General features: G+C 42.9%; 1 protein-coding gene and 1 pseudogene across 5 annotated transcripts in view; both read left to right on the forward strand.

Moving 5' to 3' along the window:
• The window catches only part of LOC136647360 (protocadherin gamma-C3-like), a 270,585-nt gene that overhangs the window by 157,254 nt on the left and 90,691 nt on the right, over nt 1-22,640 (forward strand). Inside the window, exon 1 of one of the 5 annotated variants that reach the window (XM_066622849.1) lies at nt 12,954-15,335. The exons of the other annotated variants lie outside the window; for them this stretch is intronic. Within the exon in view, the coding sequence (XP_066478946.1) occupies nt 12,954-15,335 (2,382 nt within the window). Of the gene's footprint in view, nt 1-12,953; nt 15,336-22,640 lie in introns of those variants that run through there. 5 annotated transcript variants of the gene reach the window in all.
• Nucleotides 12,273-12,393, forward strand: LOC136650058 (5S ribosomal RNA; annotated as a pseudogene).

Below are 22,640 nucleotides of genomic sequence, written 5' to 3' on the forward strand. Positions count from 1 at the left end.
GGGGAGGGCGGGAAGGAGGTGGGAAGGAGGCATTCCAGGGCAGGGGGGAGTGGGAAGCGGGACCTGGACCCGGCAATTATGCTGGATTCTAACCCTGTTCCCCAGGCAGCACGGAGCAGCTCTAGGCTACTCCATTCTGCTTGGATCTGCACTGCCTCCTGAGGCCTGCCTGTTCCAGCGCAAGTTAGGATTGTGCTCTAACACCTTTTTATTACAAAATGATATCTCAAATAGTGCAATCTGCTCTTCCCTCTGGAGTTATTAATTTATTTCCAAATAAGTGTTGGAACTTTCATTGTCAAGAATGGAGAGAGACAGAGAGAGCTATAAATTCATCTGAAGATGAAACCTTTTGTATTAACACACCAACCCCCCCCCCCAAAAGCACAAAGGAAAATCTAGTGTTTCTGTTTTATAATCAAAAGGGTTCACATATTGTACCTGAATACGCTTTGGGTCATCACATGTGTGTATGTTATATACGTCATTACGTATAAAAGACTTTCCATTACATTCACCAGAAAAAAATTACACTGAATAAAGACTGCAGTACTCTGTTTGAGACTCACAGTGCCGCTGTTGGACAACATGGTGATCTGAGGTGAGCCGATGATCCACTGATGCTTTCTGCAGAAAGATTCCTTTGTCACGAAAAGCAGATCAGGAAAACAGAAGAGTACAGGGATTTACAAGCAGTTTGGCTGAGAAAACAACAAACCACTGCAGCATATAAACTAAGAACTGCATCAAAGGATCAAGTTTATTTTTCTTCAGTACTCTTGCCTTCTTCAGTACTCTTGCCAATTCTCTTGCCTTGGTGGAAATTTAAAACCCTGTGCTCATCAAAGAGGAGGAGAGAAGTCATGCATGGGAAGAGCTTTGAATCATCCACAAGACACTTAAGGCTTCTCATATTTTCCTCCCTGTTCTGTGGAGCTATTTTGGATGAGATTCATTATTCCTTACCTGAAGAGATGGCAAAGGGGTTCTCTGTGGGGAATCTAGCAAAGGATTTGGCACTGAATGCCGGAGATCTGAGGAACAAAAAGCTGCACATCCTTTCTGAAGGTAAAAAGCAATATTTCTCTATCAATGCAGAAAATGGAAACCTGTATGTGAGTGACAGAATAGATCGTGAAGACATATGTGGGGACAGCACACTCTGCCTCATTGATTTTGAAGCTGTGGTTGAAAATCCATTGAATGTTTTCCATATAACTATAGCAATCCAGGACATAAATGATAATGCACCACATTTCCTAAATGACGATATCAGATTGGAAATAGTAGAATCCATGTTACCAGGTGCCAGATTTCACATTGGAAAGGCTGAAGATCCTGATATTGGGGTGAATTCTCTTCAGAATTACCAGTTAAATCCAAATCAGTATTTTGTTTTAGAAGTAAAAGAAGGAGAAGATGGGCACATATATGCAGAATTGATACTGCAAAATCCATTGGATCGGGAAAGTGAACACACCATCAACTTGATCCTTACTGCCATCGATGGGGGTGAACCCAAAAAAAGTGGGACAGTCCAGATATGGATTAATGTCACTGATGCCAATGACAATCTACCCATCTTCACTCAAGAGGTCTATACAGTCAGCTTGAGGGAAAACTCTCCTGTGGGGACCTCTGTCGTTCAAGTGGTAGCCACTGACAGTGATGAAGGTTTAAATGCCCACATTCGTTATACTTTCAGTAATATCCGAGGAAGAGCTCAGCAGAAATTTAAGTTAGATCCACAAAATGGAATAATAACAGTTAAGGATACTCTGGACTTTGAAGAGACAGAGAAGTACACTATGGCCGTTGAAGCAAAGGATGGAGGGGGATTAGTTGCTCAGTGTAAGGTCAATATAAAGTTATTAGATGAAAATGATAATGCCCCTGAAGTGATGCCCACATTCTTGTCCAGCCCCATTCCTGAAGACTCTGTTCCTGGCACAATGGTTGCTCTTATTAATGTAAAGGATAAAGATTCTGGAGAAAATGGAAAAATTACATGCCACTTACACAGTAATTTGCCATTTAAAATTCTGACCTCATCAAACAATTATTATAAACTCCTCACAAACAGTCCTTTAGATAGAGAAAGGACTCCAGAATATAATATTACCATCACAGCTACAGATAAAGGCACCCCACCTCTCTCCACTCACAAAACCATCTCACTTCAGATCTCAGATATCAATGACAATTCTCCTGCCTTTGAAGAACCGACCTACAGTGTCTTTGTGCCAGAGAACAACCCTTCAGGTGCCTCCATCTTGACTATCAAAGCCTCAGACCCAGATCTGAACCGCAACTCCCAGATCTCTTACTCCATCCTCAAGAGCAACATGGAGGAACTTCCTCTCTCCTCTTACGTCTCCATTAACTCTCAGACTGGAACTCTCTACGCACAGAGATCTTTCGATTACGAACAATTCAGGGAGTTTCAAATTCAAGTGAAGGCCCAAGATGGTGGCTCTCCCCCTCTCAGCAGCAACGTCACAGTGTGGGTCTTCATTTTGGATCAGAATGATAACAGCCCTCGGGTCCTGTATCCTTCCCAAGGTCCTGATGGCTCTGCCTTGTTTGAGATGATTCCTCGTTCAGCAGCACCAGGCTACTTAGTGACCAAAGTGGTGGCAGTGGATGCTGACTCTGGACACAATGCCTGGCTCTCTTACCATCTGCTCCAGGCCATTGAGCCAGCACTCTTCACCATTGGGTCCCACACTGGAGAGATCAGGACATCGCGGGGCTTTGTGGAGAAAGATGCTGTGAAACATAGGCTGGTTGTCTTGATTAAGGACAATGGTAAGACTCCACTGTCAGCCACTGTGACACTGAACCTTGTCTTTGCTGAAAACTTCCAAGAGGCGCTTCCAGAAATGAGCAACCAGTCCAGTGACTCAGAACATCATTCCGATCTGCAGTTTTACTTGGTTCTGGCTTTAGCTCTGATCTCATTTTTGTTCCTTTTGACAGTGGTAGTTGCAATTACGTTAAAAATTCATCAGTCAGGAAATCCCAAATTTCTCCACTGTATTGGACCAAACCCAGTTTCACAAAGCAATGCCATGTTCCCTCCAAACTATGAAGAAGGAACTTTGCCTTATTCCTACCAGCTTTGCTTATCCTCAGAGTCCAGAAAAAATGAGTTTGCTGTCCTAACACCAACTTTTCATGTTGTAGAAGATGTTTCTTGCAAGTTGCCTTCAAGTTGCAATGTCAGTAACATCTTAGATTCTGAGATTCAGAATGACCAGGTGAGTTTTCTTCTCAGGAATTACTGCCTTTCTATTCTGCTGTGCTTGTTAGTTATTGTAAATGAAACAGAGTTTATAGAATTTGACTTGTTTCATACATCCTAGTAGAAGTTTTATAGATTTAGGGCACAATCCTTACCAACTTTTCAGCACTGTCATAGCTGCGCCAATATGGCATGCACTGCATCCTGCAGTGGAAAGGCAATCAAGGGGAGCCTCCTCAAGGTAAGGGCATGTTTGTTAGGGTCAGCTAGGTCAGTGCTAGAATATTAGTTAGGATTGCACTCTTATTTGTATTGAGTATCACTCACACAAAACAGTTTGAGCTACTGTGATCCACTTGCTGAAGAGTGAACATGGCCTGAAACCTTAGAACCACTTGTTTTGTGGTTGTTTAGTAGACTGTGTGGAATTGCTATGAATTCTGTGTTTGAATTGTTGTCACATTAAGAAAACAAGATTTTGTTATGTTTGTGAAAGAGAGAATGATAGAACAACAGAGAGAAAATCAGGTGGGTATGTTGAACTCAGGTAATGCGTTGGTTGTGATCTACACACATTTACATGACTGTAAATCCAATTCAATAGGATTCCAGATTCACTGAGATGTGCTTCTGGATAAGCATGTTTTGAATAGGTATGTGTCTCTAAAGCAGTTTTAGGGTCTTGTAGTGCTGTTACTTAAAAGCAGTGGTTCTCAAACTTTTAGCACTGGGACCCGCTTTTTAGTATCTGTCAGGACCCACTAGAAGTGATGTCGTGACCAGAAGTGACATCTTCAAGCAAGAAGAGTTTTAACAATCCTAGGCTGCTATCCTACCCACACTTACCTAGGAGTAAGTCCCACTGACTATCATTGTTAAAAGCATATATAGAGTAGCCTGTCAAAAGTACAGTTTTAACATTTCCCCATATGCAGTCACATACCATGGGAACACCAACTCTGATATATTAAAAATAAAATATTGAAATGAATGGGGACCCACCTGAAATTGGATCGTGACCCAACTAGTGGGTCCCAACCCACAGTTTGAGAAATACTGATTTAAAGCAATAATAGGAGCTATTTTCATTAATACCTAGAAAGTGAAGGAAAGTAACATTTTCTTTATTTTAGATATACGCTTTGTTGCTTAAGCCATTTCTGCCCAACATTGCATATACAAAACAGGGATCAAATGTGTACACTGGTAGACTGGGCAGAAAAGGGTTAAAATGAAAAACCATGCCAAAAAAGATCATTGAAGAGATGAGATCTCTTCAGTATCACAAAAACTATTTGTTTGAAATGTTTTGTTTCATGCAGCACTTCTCTACTCCTCTCTCCCTGCTGTTCTCTGTTCGCTGCTTTTCATTGCTACATCATCATCATCTGACACTGCTCCTTTGACATTGTAGTACTGGTGCATATATGCCCTGGGTTAAGATACCCAACCCTGGCATATAACACAACTGTTGTACCAGATGGAACCAAAAAGTGGCATTGCTTGGGGGTGCAGTTTGCATCAGGTGATGCCCAAATGGGTGGGGGACACCACTACTCGCCAAAATTTTTAAAGTCGTATTTTTGAATAATACCTTCATGTTATATATCAATCAATGCGTAATTTCATGCGGAATGCAATGAAACAAACCATGTTGAATATCTCTATTTTGTTAAAGGTTATAACCAGAAAACCATTGGGGTGGGCAATGGTACATCACCATGCCCATCGCCCAGGGAGTTGCCCCACCCATTCAATGGCAGGCAGTCCATCATGGGGTGATGCTCTGGCCTCCTAAACCAGGTGATGCAAACCTTAGTGACTCCACTGAAGCCAACAGTATGTCTAGCACTGGTACTCCATCATTTTCTCCCAGCCCCCCTCTGGTTCTGGATTCCTGCTCTAAGCACAGGAACAAGGAACAAAACACCTGCATGACATCAGCTGGCAAGAGGCATGAAATAGACTATGAAACCGACCTATACCAATGAACGGACTTTTATGACCTAGTGCCTAGGGAAGATAGAGCAACTCTCTTCTACTTTCATCAAACAGCAAAGATAGTTCCACTTGAAAGAAAACAGCAAAGATAGTTCCACTTGAAAGAAAACAGCAAAGATAGTTCCACTTTTACAGGAAAAGGAAGAATTTTTCTGATAGTTCAATGTATAAATCCTGGCACTTTTGAGTGAGTTTCTGTTGAAACTTCTGAAAGTTTCATGGTAAACAAGTGATTATATTTTTCACATGACATGAAAGAATAGTAGCCTGTTCAATAGGAATATAAAAAGTAGAGAAATACAACTGACAGTTACAGTAAATTCATATAGCAGGATAACACAAAAACAAAGTTCTGTGATGAGAACTAATCTTAATTGATTAGTTCTTAATTGGTTAGTGCTTAATTGGTTCTTAGTGCTTAATTGGTTATCTGTTACTTGGTAACATACATAAGACTAGATGAAGATACAGCTGTATTGTGTACTGTATAGCATGAGAAACCAAGCAGACAGTAGGGATTGTGTGCCATTATTGACTGAGACTCTGAGTGTCGCTGTTCACCAGCCAAGAAGACTGAGTAATGCAGTGAAGGCTCCAGCCTTCCCAGATCAAGTGCTATAGAGCTGAAAGTGCTTAGAGATCAGACACACACTGTGTATATTTGCACTGGGAATCTCCACTGCAAGCCAACATTATCTTAAACAGAAATATTTTTGCACTTTCTGGTGATATCCAGTGACACCTGAAACAGAAATCTCCTCATCAGTGGCTTGTCATCAAACCAAGGATGGCAACAGCAAAATCTCTCCAAAGCTGCAGAAGGGGAGTTGCTTTTTGCTTGCTCTTTGCTGCCATCAGCCAGGCTATTTCCAGGCAGATTCATTACTCCATTCCTGAGGAAACAGAGAAAGGCTTTTTGGTGGGATATATTGCAAAGGATCTGGGACTGGACACAAAGGAGTTCTCAGACCGTGGAGTCAGCATTATTTCCCCAGGTAGGACTCAGTATTTTACTTTGAATTATAAGACTGGTCACTTGCACACTATGGAGAGGATAGACAGAGAGAAGATGTGTGGTCAGATGGAAAAGTGTATACTGAATTTTGAGATTATAATTGGGGATTCAATGACAATTTATGGAGTTGAAGTGGAAATCACAGATACTAATGACCATGCTCCCACCTTCCAGGCAGAGATGCTACTGATAAATATCAGTGAGAATACAGCAGTGGGGTCCCGATTTCCCCTCCATGAAGCTCAAGATCCTGATTTGGGAACCAATTCTCTCCAGGGATACAAACTTAGCAGCAATAATCATTTCTCTCTGGCTGTGCAAACATCAGTAAAGGGCAAACAATATGCAAAATTAGTGCTAGATAGGTCTTTGGATCGTGAAGAAGCAGCAGTTCACAATCTTATCCTCACAGCATATGATGGTGGTGATCCTGTAAAAAGTGGAACTGCACAGCTTCATATTACTGTCTTGGATGCTAATGACAATGCACCCATTTTTACTCAACCTATATATGAAGTGAGTGCTAGTGAGGATCTTCCTATAGGGAGCGCTGTGGTTACTGTGAAAGCTACAGACTTGGATGAAGGGAGCAACAAAGAAATGAAGTATTCTTTTGAAAAGATAACACCAGAAGCTTCCAAGATACTGCACTTGGACTCAAACACAGGGGAGATAACACTTACAGGAAACTTAGACTATGAGGAATCTAAATTCCATGAAATTGAGGTCCAAGTTCACGATGGTGGAGGTTTGTTGGACACATCAACTCTCATGATATTTGTTACTGATGTCAACGATAATGCACCAAAACTTACCATCACATCACTTATTAGCTCCATCCCTGAGGACTCTCCACCAGGAACTCCAATAGCTCTTTTAAATGTACAGGATCAAGACTCAGCAGACAATGCAAAAGTTACATGTTTTGTCCCCAGCAACCTCCCCTTCCAACTGAAAACATCCTATGACAATTACTACAGTTTGATGACAACTAGAGCCCTGGACAGGGAGCAGGTGGCAGGCTACAACATCACCGTCACAGCCACAGACCACGGGACACCTCAACTCTCTACATCTACTGTTATTCTCCTCCAGATTTTGGACACCAATGACAACCCTCCTCACTTCCTGCAATCAAGTTACACTGCTTATTTAATGGAGAATAACCCAAGAGGGGCCTCCATATTTTCTCTGAAGGCTGATGACCCAGACTGGGGGGAGAATTCTAGAGTAACATACTCCATTATTGAGGGAGATATCAAGGGCTCACCTATATCTTCCTTTCTATCTATTAATTCTGAGACTGGAGTTGTGTACAGCCTGCTTTCCTCTGATTATGAAGAATTTAAGGAAATTCCATTCCATGTTAAAGCCCAGGATGGAGGCTCCCCACCACTCAGCTCCAATGTCTCAGTGACTCTCTTCATCCTGGATCAGAATGATATTACTCCAGAAATCTTGTACCCTTCCCCTCCCACTGATGGCTCCACTGGAGTAGAACTAGCCCCTCGGTCCTCTGAACCAGGCTACTTGATCACTAAGGTGGTGGCAGTGGATGCAGATTCTGGCCAGAATGGCTGGCTGTCCTATCAGCTGCTCAAGGCCACAGAGCCAGGGCTCTTCACCGTAGGACTCCACACTGGAGAGATCAGGACAACTCGATTCTTTCTGGAGAAGGATGTCCTCAAGCAAAGCCTCGTGGTTTCGGTGAAGGACAATGGGCAGCCACCTCTCTCTGCCTCAGTCACTGTCACTGTGGTGCTGGCTGACAGCATCCCTGAAATTCTCTCAGACCTGAGCAGCATATCTGCCCCTGTAGATCCTCAGTCTGACCTCACTTTCTACCTCGTGATAGGGGTGGTCTTTATCTCCTGCTTGTTTTTTACCTTCCTTGTTGGGCTAACAGCACTCCGACTTTATGGATGGAGAAATTCTAAGCTACCTGACTCTGGGAGTGTGAATATTAGTGGAGTTCCAGTTTCTCAGTTTGTAGGGATTGATGGAGTTCGAGCTTTTCTGCACTCCTACTGCCATGAGGTTTCTATGACCGCAGACTCTAGGAAGAGCAATTTCAGCTTTCCAAAAGGAAACTCTTCCAATACACTGGCCAGTCAGCAGCAAGATGAGCTAAAGGATCCTTTCCTCAATGCTGAAGATATTAAGAAAAGTAGTGACGATTCAGCCACTATGCAGGTGATGTGTGTGTCAAATTCCAGTTAACTATTAATGACATTTAGATTGTCTGTTCATTTCACAAATACTCATGAAAGACTGAATGGAAGATATATGCTCCCACTACACTGCTCCCATTTACACTGAATATGCATTTACTGCAAAATAATTCAATTTTGCTTGTGTGCTTGTCCCTGCCATATATACAAATAGATGTAGAATCAGGAAACCTGTGAGTAACATCTCTTTCCAACAAGATCTTAACTGCTTCATGAATAGTTGTCTCACAGGTCTTTTGAGTTATTCAGATATTTTCACTTGTTGTCTACTTATTCTTGGTGGTTTATTGGATGCTTTTCTTGGAATTGTATATTCTGGTGTGATGTTTTGTCTCTTAGGAAGATTCCTTTATATTCTATTTTATTTTAAAATATGTGTATGAAATTAGAGAATTCCCCCCAATCCTGAACTTTCTTCCAATTTTGTGTCTAAAATAGTCACTTATATGGCTAAAGAAGGTGTATTCTTACAGTGAAAATAATTAAGTATCCATGTCGTCAGTATTATCAGGCTACGGTTCCAAGATGAGGGCTTTCCAAACCCAGCATTGCCAGATGTTTTCATTGGCGATATTAGGGTTTGTGTTTGTATACTAAGAGCTGGACTAGTATATTGAGTAATGGCCCAATCCTGTTCCTTCCTAGTACCAGGGCAGTGCCCGCTATACCAGTGCTAGGCATTGCAAAAGCACCATAAAGCACTTTGCAATGATTTTAGAGTAAGGAGCACAAGTAGGAAGATCTGCATTGTCTCACCAGCACTGGATCTCAAGGAACTGCCACCAGTACAGGCAAGTTCTGAGCCAAGCAGCACAAGGGCAGTGGAGGGCAGGGAGGGGTGTAATTGGGTAGGCAGAATTGGGGTGGATCAGGTCCAGGAGGGGGTGGGATCAGTGGAGGAGGCCTCTGCCATATCCTAACCCCCTTTCCAGACCTGGTAGACCAACATGGGGCTTCTCAGACTTGCACCAGCAACTTTGCTGGTACAGATCCGAGTAACCCGATTGGGCAGGCTGGGGCTTGATACTCCAGTGCTGGATAGAATAGGGCTGTAAGTTACTGAAGTATAAACTTCCTGGTGTGAATTTCACCTCTACCAGAACTCACAAACTGGCCTTTGGCAAACCATTCTCTTTCTTTCTCACAGCCCTAGCCCACCATTTGCAACATGGGGTAAGAAGACTGAACTATCTTGAATGATAATATACAAGTGCTAAGTCTACTATTGCTTTCCTGTCCTCCGGCCTGATAGAATTTCACTATACAATACATAGCTGTATGTTTGATAGTACAATGTGTTGGTAGGTGCTTCTGTTTGATAATTTTTGTATGTGTGTGATTTGGTTGACTGCTGAAGATTGTCTGACCTCTTCTGATACAGCATATGCACCCTACAATAATTATTTTCTAATTAATCTCAATATAAAATTTGTGGCATACATCATTTTCTTAATTTCCTTGTGCTAAGTAAAAAGAAAAAAATGCTTTGTGTAAGACAAATTTGAGTCTCTCTAGAAGAGCTGAGAGAGCAAGGAATCTCTCTTGACTCATGTGGGATTTAGAGAACTTTTGAAAAGATGTCAATTCCTTGTTGGAATCCTGAACTCCATGTCAGCCTCTCAAGTCTGTGCCAGCAAAATAGCTGGCCCAGAACTGAAAAGCCCCATTCAGGGTTTGGGGCTTTCCCCAGAAAAGAGGATGAAAGTCCCCTTCCCATGAGGAGACTCCTGGAGGCTTCCCAGACCCCGCTGGATACAGTGGTAGTTGCTTTGACACCGCTGCTCCAGTGGGCACTGGGAAGCATAGGATTGGGATGCCCATTGCCTATGATATGGCACCTAGAAGAGCAGAGAGAGTTTTTCCACCCACTGACATTGTATCATCAGGTGTCTCTTGAGCACTGAGTTTTATATTGTTCCAGGATTGGTACAACCGTCCTGTATGGGGAACCAACCAACATGGCATCCCATCCTGTATGGGAGACCAACATGACATATTTTCAAGAAGCTCTGCCAATTGATCCGAACGTCACAGTAGGGCAATACCTTGAGTAAGAGCAACTAAAGCATTGCAGAAGTGCTGAGCAAGCTCTTGAATCCTCCAGAACAATTCTTCAGGCTGATTGGATGTTAACCAAAACAGGGGAAGGGAAAGAAAAAGGTGGGTATAATGAAGCCCCAAAATCAGCCATTCATAACAGCCCTAAAGAAGAAATATACTTGATTAGACACTGCTAGGTGCAAACCACATTTTTAGCTTGCACGAAGAACTCCTGGAACAAAGAAACATTACTGCCTGTTTCGGAATTCATGGCTAACTCCCCAGCACAAGGATTCCTTGCAACGTTGAAAGCAGAGAAGAAAAGAGACACTTGTTGTCTGTTAGCAGAACTAAAGACTAATTTTAGCGTTTTTCTTTAAAACGGTTGAACATGTGGTTGCAGTTGACATTCAGGTCTTCCAGGATGAAATGTTCTTCTCTATCCCATATAAATTAGGTTTCTGGCCTGTATTTGGACTGATAGTGTTTTTTACTGTCACTTACAGGGGGTCAGGGGGGATAACTCCTTGTTGGTACCTCTCAATAACTTTTAGCAATATGAACAATAGATTTTGTTAGACCTGAAAAAGATTTTAAAAATTGGCAGTCCTTTTTCCATTTTTATTTAAGTTCTATAAGACTTTTGGGCTCTCAATTGAGTTCTTCTAACCTTGGATTTAGGAACTGTTGATAGCCTGGTAACACTTACCTCTAGTTCCTTCTGTCTAGTTGTTCAAGAGTAATGGTTTAAAAAAAATAACTCTTTTTTTTTTAAGACAGACTCTTGCAGATGAGGATTAATACATTAAGCACTGCTGTTCATTGATCAGAAACAGAGCCTACTTGCTCAAGCAGAAATCATTAACGCAAAATATTCATAATGGTGTATCTGGAATAAATCTGGATATTGAACTGTTATCTAGAAAAAGCTTCTTTTTTTCCTGTAGTAATATTCAAAGTAAACTTTAGATACAGTACTCATAGTAACCGTACCAATGGGAGAATTACTGCCTGTGTCAAAATGCTATTAGTGTTGCCAAATGTTTATTGTCTTTCCCTTCATTTTTGCCAACATTCAACATTCAGCAAGCCATTAAAGGGAAGATGTGCTACTCCTTTGTTGAGAAAATTGAGAAAGTCTCTTCAGGGAAAATATCATCAAGACTCAGAGCCTACAAAGAAATTTGTGAAAATATTCAATATTATTAATAAAATATTGAATATTTTCATGATATAGTGTATTTGTGCAACATCCCGAGAGCCAAGATGGTATAATTTTTTGGGAGTTGGACGATCCACATTCAAATTTCCACACAGGCATGAAGCTTCCTGGGTGACACAGGGCTAGTCACAATCTCTCAGCCTAATCTACCTCACAGGGTTGTGGTGAGGATAAAATTAAGAAAGGAACTATGTACATTATCCTGGGGTCCTTGGAGGAAGGGCATTTTTAAAATGTGAAATATAAATAAAAATGAACATAGATTTGTGCTTAGGTGGAAGGGTGCTAAATTTTGCACATAGAGTATGGTAGAACATCCTGGAATTCAAAGGGAAGTCACAGATATTAAGAACAGTGCCGCCAATTTTCCACTAAAGAACCTGGAGATTCCCACAGAGGTGAGTATCATCTTCAAATCGGGTATCGTTTGTAATCCGAAATGACAATTATTTTTGGAACCAGTTCTCTTTACAGTACAATATATTTTACAGTATACTATATTGTACATATACTATATTGTGCTACAATATGCTGTTACCCTGCATATGCCCAATCTCGTCTGATCTTGGAAGCTAAGCAGGGTCAGGCCTGGTTAGTACTTGGATGGGAGACTGCCTAGGAATACCAGGTGCTGTAGGCTTATACCATAGTCTTTTGAGACTGAAGGTTGCCAACCATGCTTTTCAAAGTATCTAAATGAAAAACCACCAGAAAGAATGAAGCAATATATAAGGAAATGGAAAGTTAATTTTAAAAAAAACTCTAAAGAAATGGCTTCTGAAATCTTGCACGTGATCAACCACAGGGGAAATAATTCTTGGTGAAACACATGCTTCCTTTAACATCCAGTTACATTTGAATATAACAAGGCATTTTCTCTTGCACTTCTTTCCTAAGCCTCTGAGTGCCACTGTTGGCCAATATGACAGCCAGATAGAGCACAGAGAACCAATGATGCTCCATATATTGCAGTAGTTCCATCAGTGCTGCACAGATCAACTGCGGAGCACAAAGTGAGATCAGTTTTGCAGGGAAGGCTGCCTTGGTTTGTTCACATGAAGAAGAAAGACAGATGATTCTTCATTACTGAGATTACTGCATTATCCCAAGAATTTCATCTGCACCTAACAACCTGCAAAGGCTTATTTGTAAGAGAGCCAAATGGACAGAAGGCACAAGGGGACTGGCAGGACAGTCAAAATGCAAGTATTGCTTTTCTTACTATTGTCATTCTTCTGTCAGGCTGCCTCAGAGCAGCTTCGTTATTCAATCCCTGAGGAGATGGCAAAGAATTCTCTGGTGGGGAACCTTGCTAAAGATTTGGGTCTCAGTGCCAAAGAACTTGCAGGGCGCAATTTGCGTGTTGTCTCAGTGGACGAAATGAAATATTTCAGTATCAGTGCAGAGAATGGAAACCTCTACATAAATGGCAGGATAGATCGAGAGGGAATATGTGGCAAAAATCCACTTTGCTTTGTTAATTTTGAAGCTGTGGCAGAAAAGCCTCTGAATGTTTTTCATATAACTGTGGCAATCCAGGACATTAATGATAATGCACCACAATTCCTCAGTGGCAATATCAACTTGGAGACCAGTGAACTTACTTTGCCAGGCACAAGATTTCTCCTGGGCAAAGCTGAAGATCCTGATATTGCGATGAACTCTCTTCAGAGTTACCAACTTAGTTCTAATCAGTACTTTACTTTGGATATTAAAGAAAGGCAAGATGGAAACAAGTATGCAGAACTAGTGCTACAAAAAACATTAGATCGGGAAAGTGAACAGACCCTTCACTTGATACTTACAGCCATGGATGGAGGTGAACCTAGAAAAACTGGGACTGCCCAAATATGGATTAATGTCACTGACGCCAATGACAACCCACCCATTTTTACTCAAGAAGTCTACAAGGTTAGCTTGCCTGAAAACACTCCTCTTGGATCCGTTGTACTCCAGGTTGTAGCTTCTGATAAAGATGAAGGTTCATATGCCCAAATCAAGTATCATTTCAGCAATACACCAGTAAATTCTGAAAAGAAATTCAGGCTGGATCCAACCAGTGGCACAATTTCTCTCATAGAATCACTGGATTTTGAGGACACTGAAGAATATACCATGACAGTTGTAGCAAAAGATGGAGGTGGATTAGTGACCCATTGTAATATTGAAATAAAAGTTCTTGATGAGAATGACAACGCCCCAGAGGTGACTTTAGCTTCAGTTTTCAGCCCAATCCCTGAAGATTCTCCATCTGGAACCTTAATTGCTCTAATCAATATAAAAGACAAGGATACTGGAGATAATGGAAAGGTTACTTGCTATGTACCAAATAACTTGCCCTTTAGGGTTTTTTCCTCATCTAACAATTTCTACAAGCTTGAGACAGATAGTAATCTAGATAGAGAAAGTATTCCTGAATATAATATTACAATCACAGCCACTGACAAAGGGATTCCACCTCTGACCACCTACAAAACCATCTTATTACAGATCTCCGATATTAATGACAATTCCCCTGCTTTTGAGAAATCTTCCTACACAATTTATGTGTTGGAAAATAATCCTTCTGGTGCCTCCATTTTCAGTATTAAAGCCTCTGATCCAGATCTTGGAAAAAATGCACGAATCACATACTCCATTCTCAACAGCAACATTGAGGAACTTCCTATCTCTTCATATATCTCCATTAATTCTGAGACTGGCACCATCTATGCCCAACGATCCTTTGACTATGAACAGTTCAGAGAGTTTCAGCTGCAAGTGAGGGCCCAAGATGGTGGTTCTTCCCCACTCAGTAGTAACATCACAGTGAGGGTGTTTATTCTGGATCAGAACGATAACAGCCCTCAGATCCTGTTCCCTTCACAAGAAGCCAAGGGCTCGGCCTTGTTTGAGATGGTGCCCCGTTCAGCAGAGGAAGGGTATCTAGTAACAAAGGTGGTGGCTGTGGATGCTGATTCTGGACACAATGCCTGGCTCTCCTACCACCTGACACAGGCCACTGAACCAGGGCTCTTCACTGTTGGTTCTCACACTGGGGAGATGAGGACAGCAAGGCCTTTTATGGAGAAAGATGCTGTGAAACAGAAACTAGTCATTGTGGTGAAGGATAACGGGCAACCCTCTCTCTCCGCCACAGCTACTCTAAACCTGGTGTTTGCTGAGAACTTTCAAGAGGCCCTTCCGGAAATGAAAGCCCAACCCATCAACTCAGAGTCTCAATCTGATCTCCAGTTCTACTTGGTACTGGCCTTGGCTTTAATTTCTTTCTTATTCCTCTTGACAGTGATTGTTGCCATTACAACAAGGCTTCGACATTCAGGGAATCCCAGATTCCTCCAGTGCTTTGGTCCTGTTCCCCATGCCAAGAACGGTGCCATATTTCCACCAAACTTTGAAGATGGAACTTTGCCTTACTCCTATCGACTCTGTGTGTCCTCTGAATCCAGGAAGAACGAGTTTGCCTTCCTGACACCCAATATCCACATTGCAGACAATATTCTTTGTGCTGAAAAGTATGGTGCGCCTTTCACAAGCAGTGGAGGAAACCAGTTAGATTCTCAGATGGAGAATGCCAGTGAGGTAAGGTTTCTTCAGGAATTCTTGCATTGCATACTGTATACTCTTTTGCTGTGACTGACATTGAAATACTAATGTTACAATGCAGGCTTTACTGTAACTTAGCCTTTCAGATTTTTGCCTCTCTCTGGAAATAATCAGCCTTATTGTATTATGCTTTCATGAAATATTCTCTCTTGGTGCTTCACAAAAATGCTAAACTCTTGAGGTCGAGAGTTATCCACCTGTGAGCCCAATTAACTCTCTTGTATTCAGTTATTCTGCTTGCTTAATGAAAATTTCTAGAAGCATCATTTGGGGCTGTACTGTCAATAGGCACAATCTTTCTAAATGACATGGGCAGCACAATCCTAACTTGCGCTGGAACAGGCAGGCCAGCATGCAATCCTAACATGCGCTGTATCCACTACATGTTTTGCGGTGTCTGAGGTTCAGCCCAAAGTAAAGGGAAACTTTTCCCCTTATCCCGGGGAGAGCAACAACAGCCCCAATGGGGCTACTCAGATCTGTGCCACCTAAATCAGTGCTGCAAATCCAAGAAGCCCAGAACTGCCCTGGGCTGGAACGGGGCTAGGATCTGGCCCTGCCTCCCACTTCCTGTCTGCCTGCCCTCGGAACCGCCCGCTGCCCACCCTCCCCCACCCCAAAACGTCTCCCTCCCACTTCCTCCCTGCCCTCCCCATGCCCTCCCCAGAGCCCTGCACAGGCCGAGCTCAGCTGGCGCAACCTTATCAGGCTCCAGGCATGTGCCGGCCTATCTACCCTGAGAGTGGCGCGAGAGTGCTTTATGGCACTTTCACAACACTCTTCAGCCGGTGCAAGGGACTTGTGCTGGCCAAAGGGGTGCTCTGGATTGTGCCCTAAAATAAAAGCCACCCTAGGCAGGATTCATTCCTTTGCAGGCCATATACTGCTCAGTGAAGTTGCCTGCCTTTGCTCCTCCCCCTGCTGATCCTCAGACATAAGTGGCAGCAGCTATGGTTTTCAACAGGAAATTTATGTGCGACCTCCCAAAGGTGTTCCTGGAAAGGGGGGAGGACAAAGCAATAAGTTTCTTCAGGCACTGGGACACCTGTGTAAAGCAGTCCCTCTCCTTCAGCATCCAAGCCAGTCATGGTTGTGAAAGCAAAGTGGAGGCGTTGCCTCTGCTTTGCTCTCATCTTTCCAAGCGGCTCTTCCCAAACTTTGCACTCTTCAGTGATTCCCTTGCAAAGTGTCCCAGTTAGTATCTTCAGTATGCAGCTCCATAAAGGCCTGATGATGCCTATCAAGGGGGAATGAGAGGTATAAGGCTTACCTGTATGTGCCAGCCCCTCACAGCAACCTATGGGACTCCTCTGAGCTGTGCCAGTTCTGTTGCTGGCATAGCACTTCGGAGCTGTTGGGGGTGTACCTGGCTTAGGAAGGGGGTTCAGGAGGATCCAATGGCCACCAACTCTGCCTCATCCTGTCCCCATCCCGTCCTGCTCTCCTCCCTTTTTCTGCTTCTCCAGAGGTCGTACTGGTGGCCAGTCTGTGCCCCACTGACAGCAGAGCATGGCTTTCCGGTTGCTGCACTGGCATCCATGCAGCTGATAGGGGGGCTTCTGTAATGACAGGACTGTCTTTGCACTGGCATGCCTGATGGCATGCTGGCATTTCTGAGGTATAGAATTGGGCCATTAATTTATTTTCTATTTTTAGTAGTAGTGACAGTATTTTCTGTAAGTTGCAGTTGCTTGTTTTTGACTAGGTTATAAGGCAAGTGAATGAATGAAACCCTTCTCCTGTTAATTATGAGGGTTTTTTTAGTAATTTACAGCCCAGCCCTCTCTCCCACCACCTTTGCCAATGAAGCCACACATTTGTTTCCTTACACCCAGGTAAGGCTCTGTCATTGTACAGGTCTATTCAGACCTGTGCTAGGTCTTTGGCTGGCGCAAGTCTGAGCAGACGCAAGGGTGCATGGCATATTGGTGGTGCCATTGGCACTGATCACTGCGCCTCCCAGTGGCCCCAGTCTCCCTCCTCGCCCACCACCATGGCCACACCAACTTGCCTGCACCAGGTTGCAAACAGCAGGTTGCCTATCATGGCAGTGAACTGCCAGTACTGCTGCCAATCTGTGCATCAATATCAGTTAATTTATGACATCAGTTGATTTATGCCCCGCTGGTCTAAGGCAGGGGATGGGATTGGCTATTAGATTTTTGTCCCAGGATGATACATTCTCAACATTCATTTTCCTTCACATCACTAGTTTGGTTTAACTGTATATGTATCATGTTATCACACTTGCTATCACATGTTATCAGTGATGTGTGTAAGCATCCTTCTGCATGTTTCTAAGGGTCTTTCACCTATTGGCTCGAGGTGCACTGAAGACAGGATTACCTTCCCAGGTGCCAGGGTTTCTGTGGAGCCATTGGGGTAGTGCTGTAACACTTCCCAGTGGATATCTCTTGAACAGAAGAATGAATGAGAGTGAATAATTTGAGAGGCCTCAGATCACACAATCCTATACACTGTATAGGGTGGCAGGTTTTTCACTAGGATTCCACAGCTCCCCTGGCTGGTTTCTGCAGCTCCCCGGGGAGCCACAGCTCACAGTTTGGGAACCACTGCCCTGGGCTATTTATAGCTCAAGAGAGATTTGTATGTTGGTTAAAGTTTTGTTCATTGGCTGTTTTGAGCCAGGGGAGATAACCAGATGGGGAAAAGGCAAATGTCTCTAGCCTCTCAAGGACTTGACTGCTCTACCCATTTGATATTCAAAGTATAAGGATATTAGATTAGCATAAGGTTTGGTGAAGGGTGGGGGTGGGTGATAATCTGTTTTGTTGTTGATGTTTGCTTATGTGAAATTATTTTTTAGTTCTTTTGGATATACCATTTGGCATTATTTCATGTGTCTTCATGATTTGTGTACTCTTTCTTTTTGTACAACTTCTGGTGGAGAGGTAGTGATAAGTGGCTCAAAGTACATAACAGTAGTTGATTTCTAGGAAAAGAGATACCAGGACATCAGTCTGTTAGGACACACATGATCAGATCCGGACATGATCCTTCACCTAATTGCTAATGTATAGAAAACTCTCCTTACTCTCCTTACTCCTTCATATCTTCTGTACAGCACTGAAAACAGATGCCTGGACTCTGCCCTGGTCAGATTTTGATGTAAATTAACAGCCCAGTCCTAACTCCCCATGCAGTGATACAGCAGCATCAGCATGGCTTCTGCTATATTCCGCAAAGTGTTGGCATGTTGAGGCATCCTCAGGGTAAGGCAGCATTCATTCCTTTGCCCTGGGCTAAGCCACAGTATCCACCATGGATCATTGTGGACCTGCACCAGTTCTTTAGGTGGCACAAGTCCACAATGACCCTTGAAATTTCCTGATTGCAAATCAGGCTGGGAAGGGGGGGTTAGGCACTAACCTAACCCCCTGTGGGCACTGCTGCCATAGAACCCACCCCCTTCCCGGAGCCAATGTACTCTTCTCTCTGTAGCCTTGCGCCTAGCCCCACCCAACTGTCTCCCTCCCAATCACTGTGCTACTTTATCTGCACCAGTGGGTGTCAGGCACCTGTATTTATGTGAACCTGGCCAGTCGCCATTTGTGGTGGCAGCCGGGCCAAGCACACTGGCACTGCGTCATTTGCAACAGCCATAAGGCTGCTTACACCAGCGGAACGTGTGTTCCGCTGGCCTAAAAGGTCAATAGGATTGGGCCATTAGTTAGCTCAAAGTCATGTCGGCTTTCATTTATTGTGATAAGTAATCTCTCTGCATGAAATTCTCTTGTTGGGTTCTTGTACAACAGGCTCCAGCAGGGAGACAAAGGTGAAATGTTTGCACAAGATATTGGAATTGTCACTAATAAGTTAATTCAGGCATATGGTGGTGCAAAAGAGAGAACCTGAAATTATTAGAGAAATGGCAATTGAATAAACATCTCTTTAGAGGAGGTTGATAATGTTCTGCATACTCATGAGGAGCTCTCATATGCTTAGGCCTAACAATTTACTTCAGTGGTGGGTAGAGCTTGGAACATACAAGATATGCCTATGCAGTTAGTCCTACCACTGAAGTGAATATGAAGGCCTTTCCCACAAAGGAACCCCATACAACTATCAGAGGTTTTGCAGGAGCAAATAACTTCACTGGGTTCAAGGCAGAGTGGGGGACATTAATGAAGGATGTTTTGTTGGTTTTTGTTTTAATCCAATGCACTAGTTCTGACTTAGTGGGGCTCAAGATTCAACATGGCATTTTAGGTTTTTCCCTTTTCCTGTAGAAATCAGCCACTAACTGAAGGCAGGATGGCAGGCAATGCACAATTCCATCAGGATGACTGGGGTGGTGAGTTGTGTTCATGCTTAAGTTCTGGCAGAACTCTAGGAAGGAATTTATCTTCAGCTCAAAGTGGCTAACGATTTGCGAGGGGAAATATTGTGTTCCTCTGCGCATGGCTTGATTCTCTTGCTTGAGCAATTGGAGCTGAATCACCCATGACGTATGGTACTAATGAGCAACAGAAATTCCCTTTTAAAAGGAAAGCATCCAAAAAGTTTCTCAAGAACCCTACTTGTTTTCCTGAATTTGCTAATAAATGTATGTGTAAGATAAGAAGACTAATGTCTTACAATGCAACTGTGACCATCTTCTTTCACTCTTGTGCCGGACAGTCACCCTTCCTTAATCAGAGCACAGTACTGTGATAAACTTTAAGGGGAAGCAGAAGGTCAGCTGTTTCTAAGGCAGTGCATCCCATGCTTTAAACATCCCTGGTAGATACTTATATAACTTTTTAGCTGAAAAAAGCCACGGAAGGATATTCCACAGTTTCTCCAGATAGCTTACTCCATAATCTGTTTCTTGATTAGAAATGTTTGTCTTCTGCTTAACATAAATCTACTTTTCAGAGATTTGAACACATTACCTCCTGTCCCATTTTCAGTGGCAGAAGATTCAGTGCTGAATCTTCTCTCTGGACACTTTTCAGTCCCTGAAAACTGATATTTTGTCAGTTTTCTGTCTTGATTTCTCTGAGCTAAATACAGGCAGTCCCATCATCTGATCTGCCTCTTAGACCTTTTAAAATTGTGATAGATCTCCTGGCACCAGTGGATGGTTCTTATATTTGCCATCAGAATGAGAAGTAATTGTATCAGCACAACTGAATATATCATGAAAATCAACTTCCTAACAGGACAAAGACTGTGTGCAATTCCTGACTGAGGCTCTGAGTGCTGCTGTTCACCAATCAAGACTGAGCAATGCAGCAGAAACGGACTATTCCCCAGTTTATCTGCTTCAGTCAGACCAGGCAAGAGTGAAGGATCATCAGGGACTGTCTGTGTCTGAACTATCTCAGAACCCAAGGACAAGATTATCTAGAGAAGTCTTCTCTCGTTTTTAGCAGCATTCACCCAAGCCTGAAAAGAAACATATTTAGTGGTCATCTCATCAGAGCACAAATGGGAATGGGAAAGAACCCACAGGGCTACAAGACAAAAGGATTCTTCTGCTTTATATTTGCTAGCATTTGGCCAAGCATCACTGGACAGATCTATTACTCCATTCCAGAAGAAACAGAGAAAGGCTCTTTGGTGGGGAATATTGCAAAGGATTTGGGACTGGAGGCAAAGAAGCTATCAGACCATGGAGTCAGAATTATTTCTCAAGGTAGGACTCAGTATTTTGCTTTGAATTATAAGAATGGACATTTGTACACGACAGAGAGAATAGACAGAGAAGAAATCTGTGGCCAGGCAGTGAAGTGCTTGATAAATTTTGAGATTATTATTAGGGATACCATGAAGCTTTTTGAAGTCAAGGTGGAAATCACTGATGTTAATGACAATGCTCCCTCTTTCCAGTCAGAGAAAATTGACATAGAAATCAGTGAGACTGCAGCACCAGGATCCCAGTTTCCCCTCTTTGAAGCTTGGGATCCAGATTTAGGCACAAATTCTCTCCAGGGATATAAACTTAGCAGTAGCAGCCATTTTTCTCTGGCTGTGCCAATGGCACTTGATCATGGTCAATACGCAAAATTGGTGCTGGAAAGACCTTTGGACCGTGAAGAAGAAGCTTTTCATCAATTGACCCTCACAGCATATGATGGAGGAGATCCCGTCAGGACCAGCACAGTACAGGTTGACATTATTGTCCTGGATGCTAATGACAATGCACCCATTTTTAGTCAACTTGTTTATGAAATTAGTATTAGGGAAGATACTCCTATTGGAATCACTGTGGTTACATTAAAAGCCACTGACCTGGATGAAGGAATCAACAAAGAACTGAAGTATTCATTTGGAAAAATCACAGAAAGGGCTTCCCAAATATTCTGTTTGGATTCAAACACCGGAGAAATAACACTTGTGGGAAATTTAGACTATGAGGACACTACAGCTTATGAAATTGAGGTGCAGGTCCATGATGGTGGAAGGCTCTTTGATAAATCTAAAGTAGTGGTATCAGTTATTGATGTAAATGATAATGCACCAGAATTGGCCATAACTTCACTTATCGGTTCCATCCCTGAGGATTCTCCAGCAGGAACTGCAATTGCCCTTCTAAATGTACAAGATCAAGATTCAGCACAGAATGCGGAAGTCACTTGCTCTATTCCCAGCAGTCTCCCCTTCAAACTGAAGAAATCTTTAGGTAATTATTACAGTTTGGAAACGTTCAAAACCCTGGACAGGGAACAGGTGGCAAACTACAACATTACCGTCACAGCGAAGGACAATGGGTCTCCCCCACTCTCCACAATCACCATCATTCCACTCCTGATTTCTGACATCAATGACAACCCTCCTTATTTCCCACAGTCATCCTACAGTTCTTACATCATGGAAAATAACCAAAGAGGGACCTCCATCTTTTCACTCAAGGCATATGATCCAGATGGGGAAGTAAATTCCAAAATAACTTATTTCATGGTAGAAGGTCAGATGAGTGACTCACTTCTCTCTTCCTACCTTTCCATTAACTCTGAGACTGGAACTGTTTATGCTTTGAGCTCCTTTGATTATGAAGAATTTCGGGAGATACAGTTTCAGATTAGAGCCCAGGACGGAGGCTCCCCACCACTCAGCTCCAATGTCTCAGTGACTCTCTTCATCCTGGATCAGAATGACAATGCTCCAGAAATCCTGTACCCTTCCCCTCCCACTGATGGCTCCACCGGAGTAGAGTTGGCCCCTCGTTCCTCTGAACCAGGCTACCTGGTCACTAAGGTGGTGGCTGTGGATGCAGATTCTGGCCAGAATGGCTGGCTGTCCTATCAGCTGATCAAGGCCACAGAGCCAGGACTC

The sequence above is a fragment of the Tiliqua scincoides genome, chromosome 4 (genome assembly GCF_035046505.1).
Source record: "Tiliqua scincoides isolate rTilSci1 chromosome 4, rTilSci1.hap2, whole genome shotgun sequence".
NCBI lineage: Eukaryota > Metazoa > Chordata > Lepidosauria > Squamata > Scincidae > Tiliqua > Tiliqua scincoides.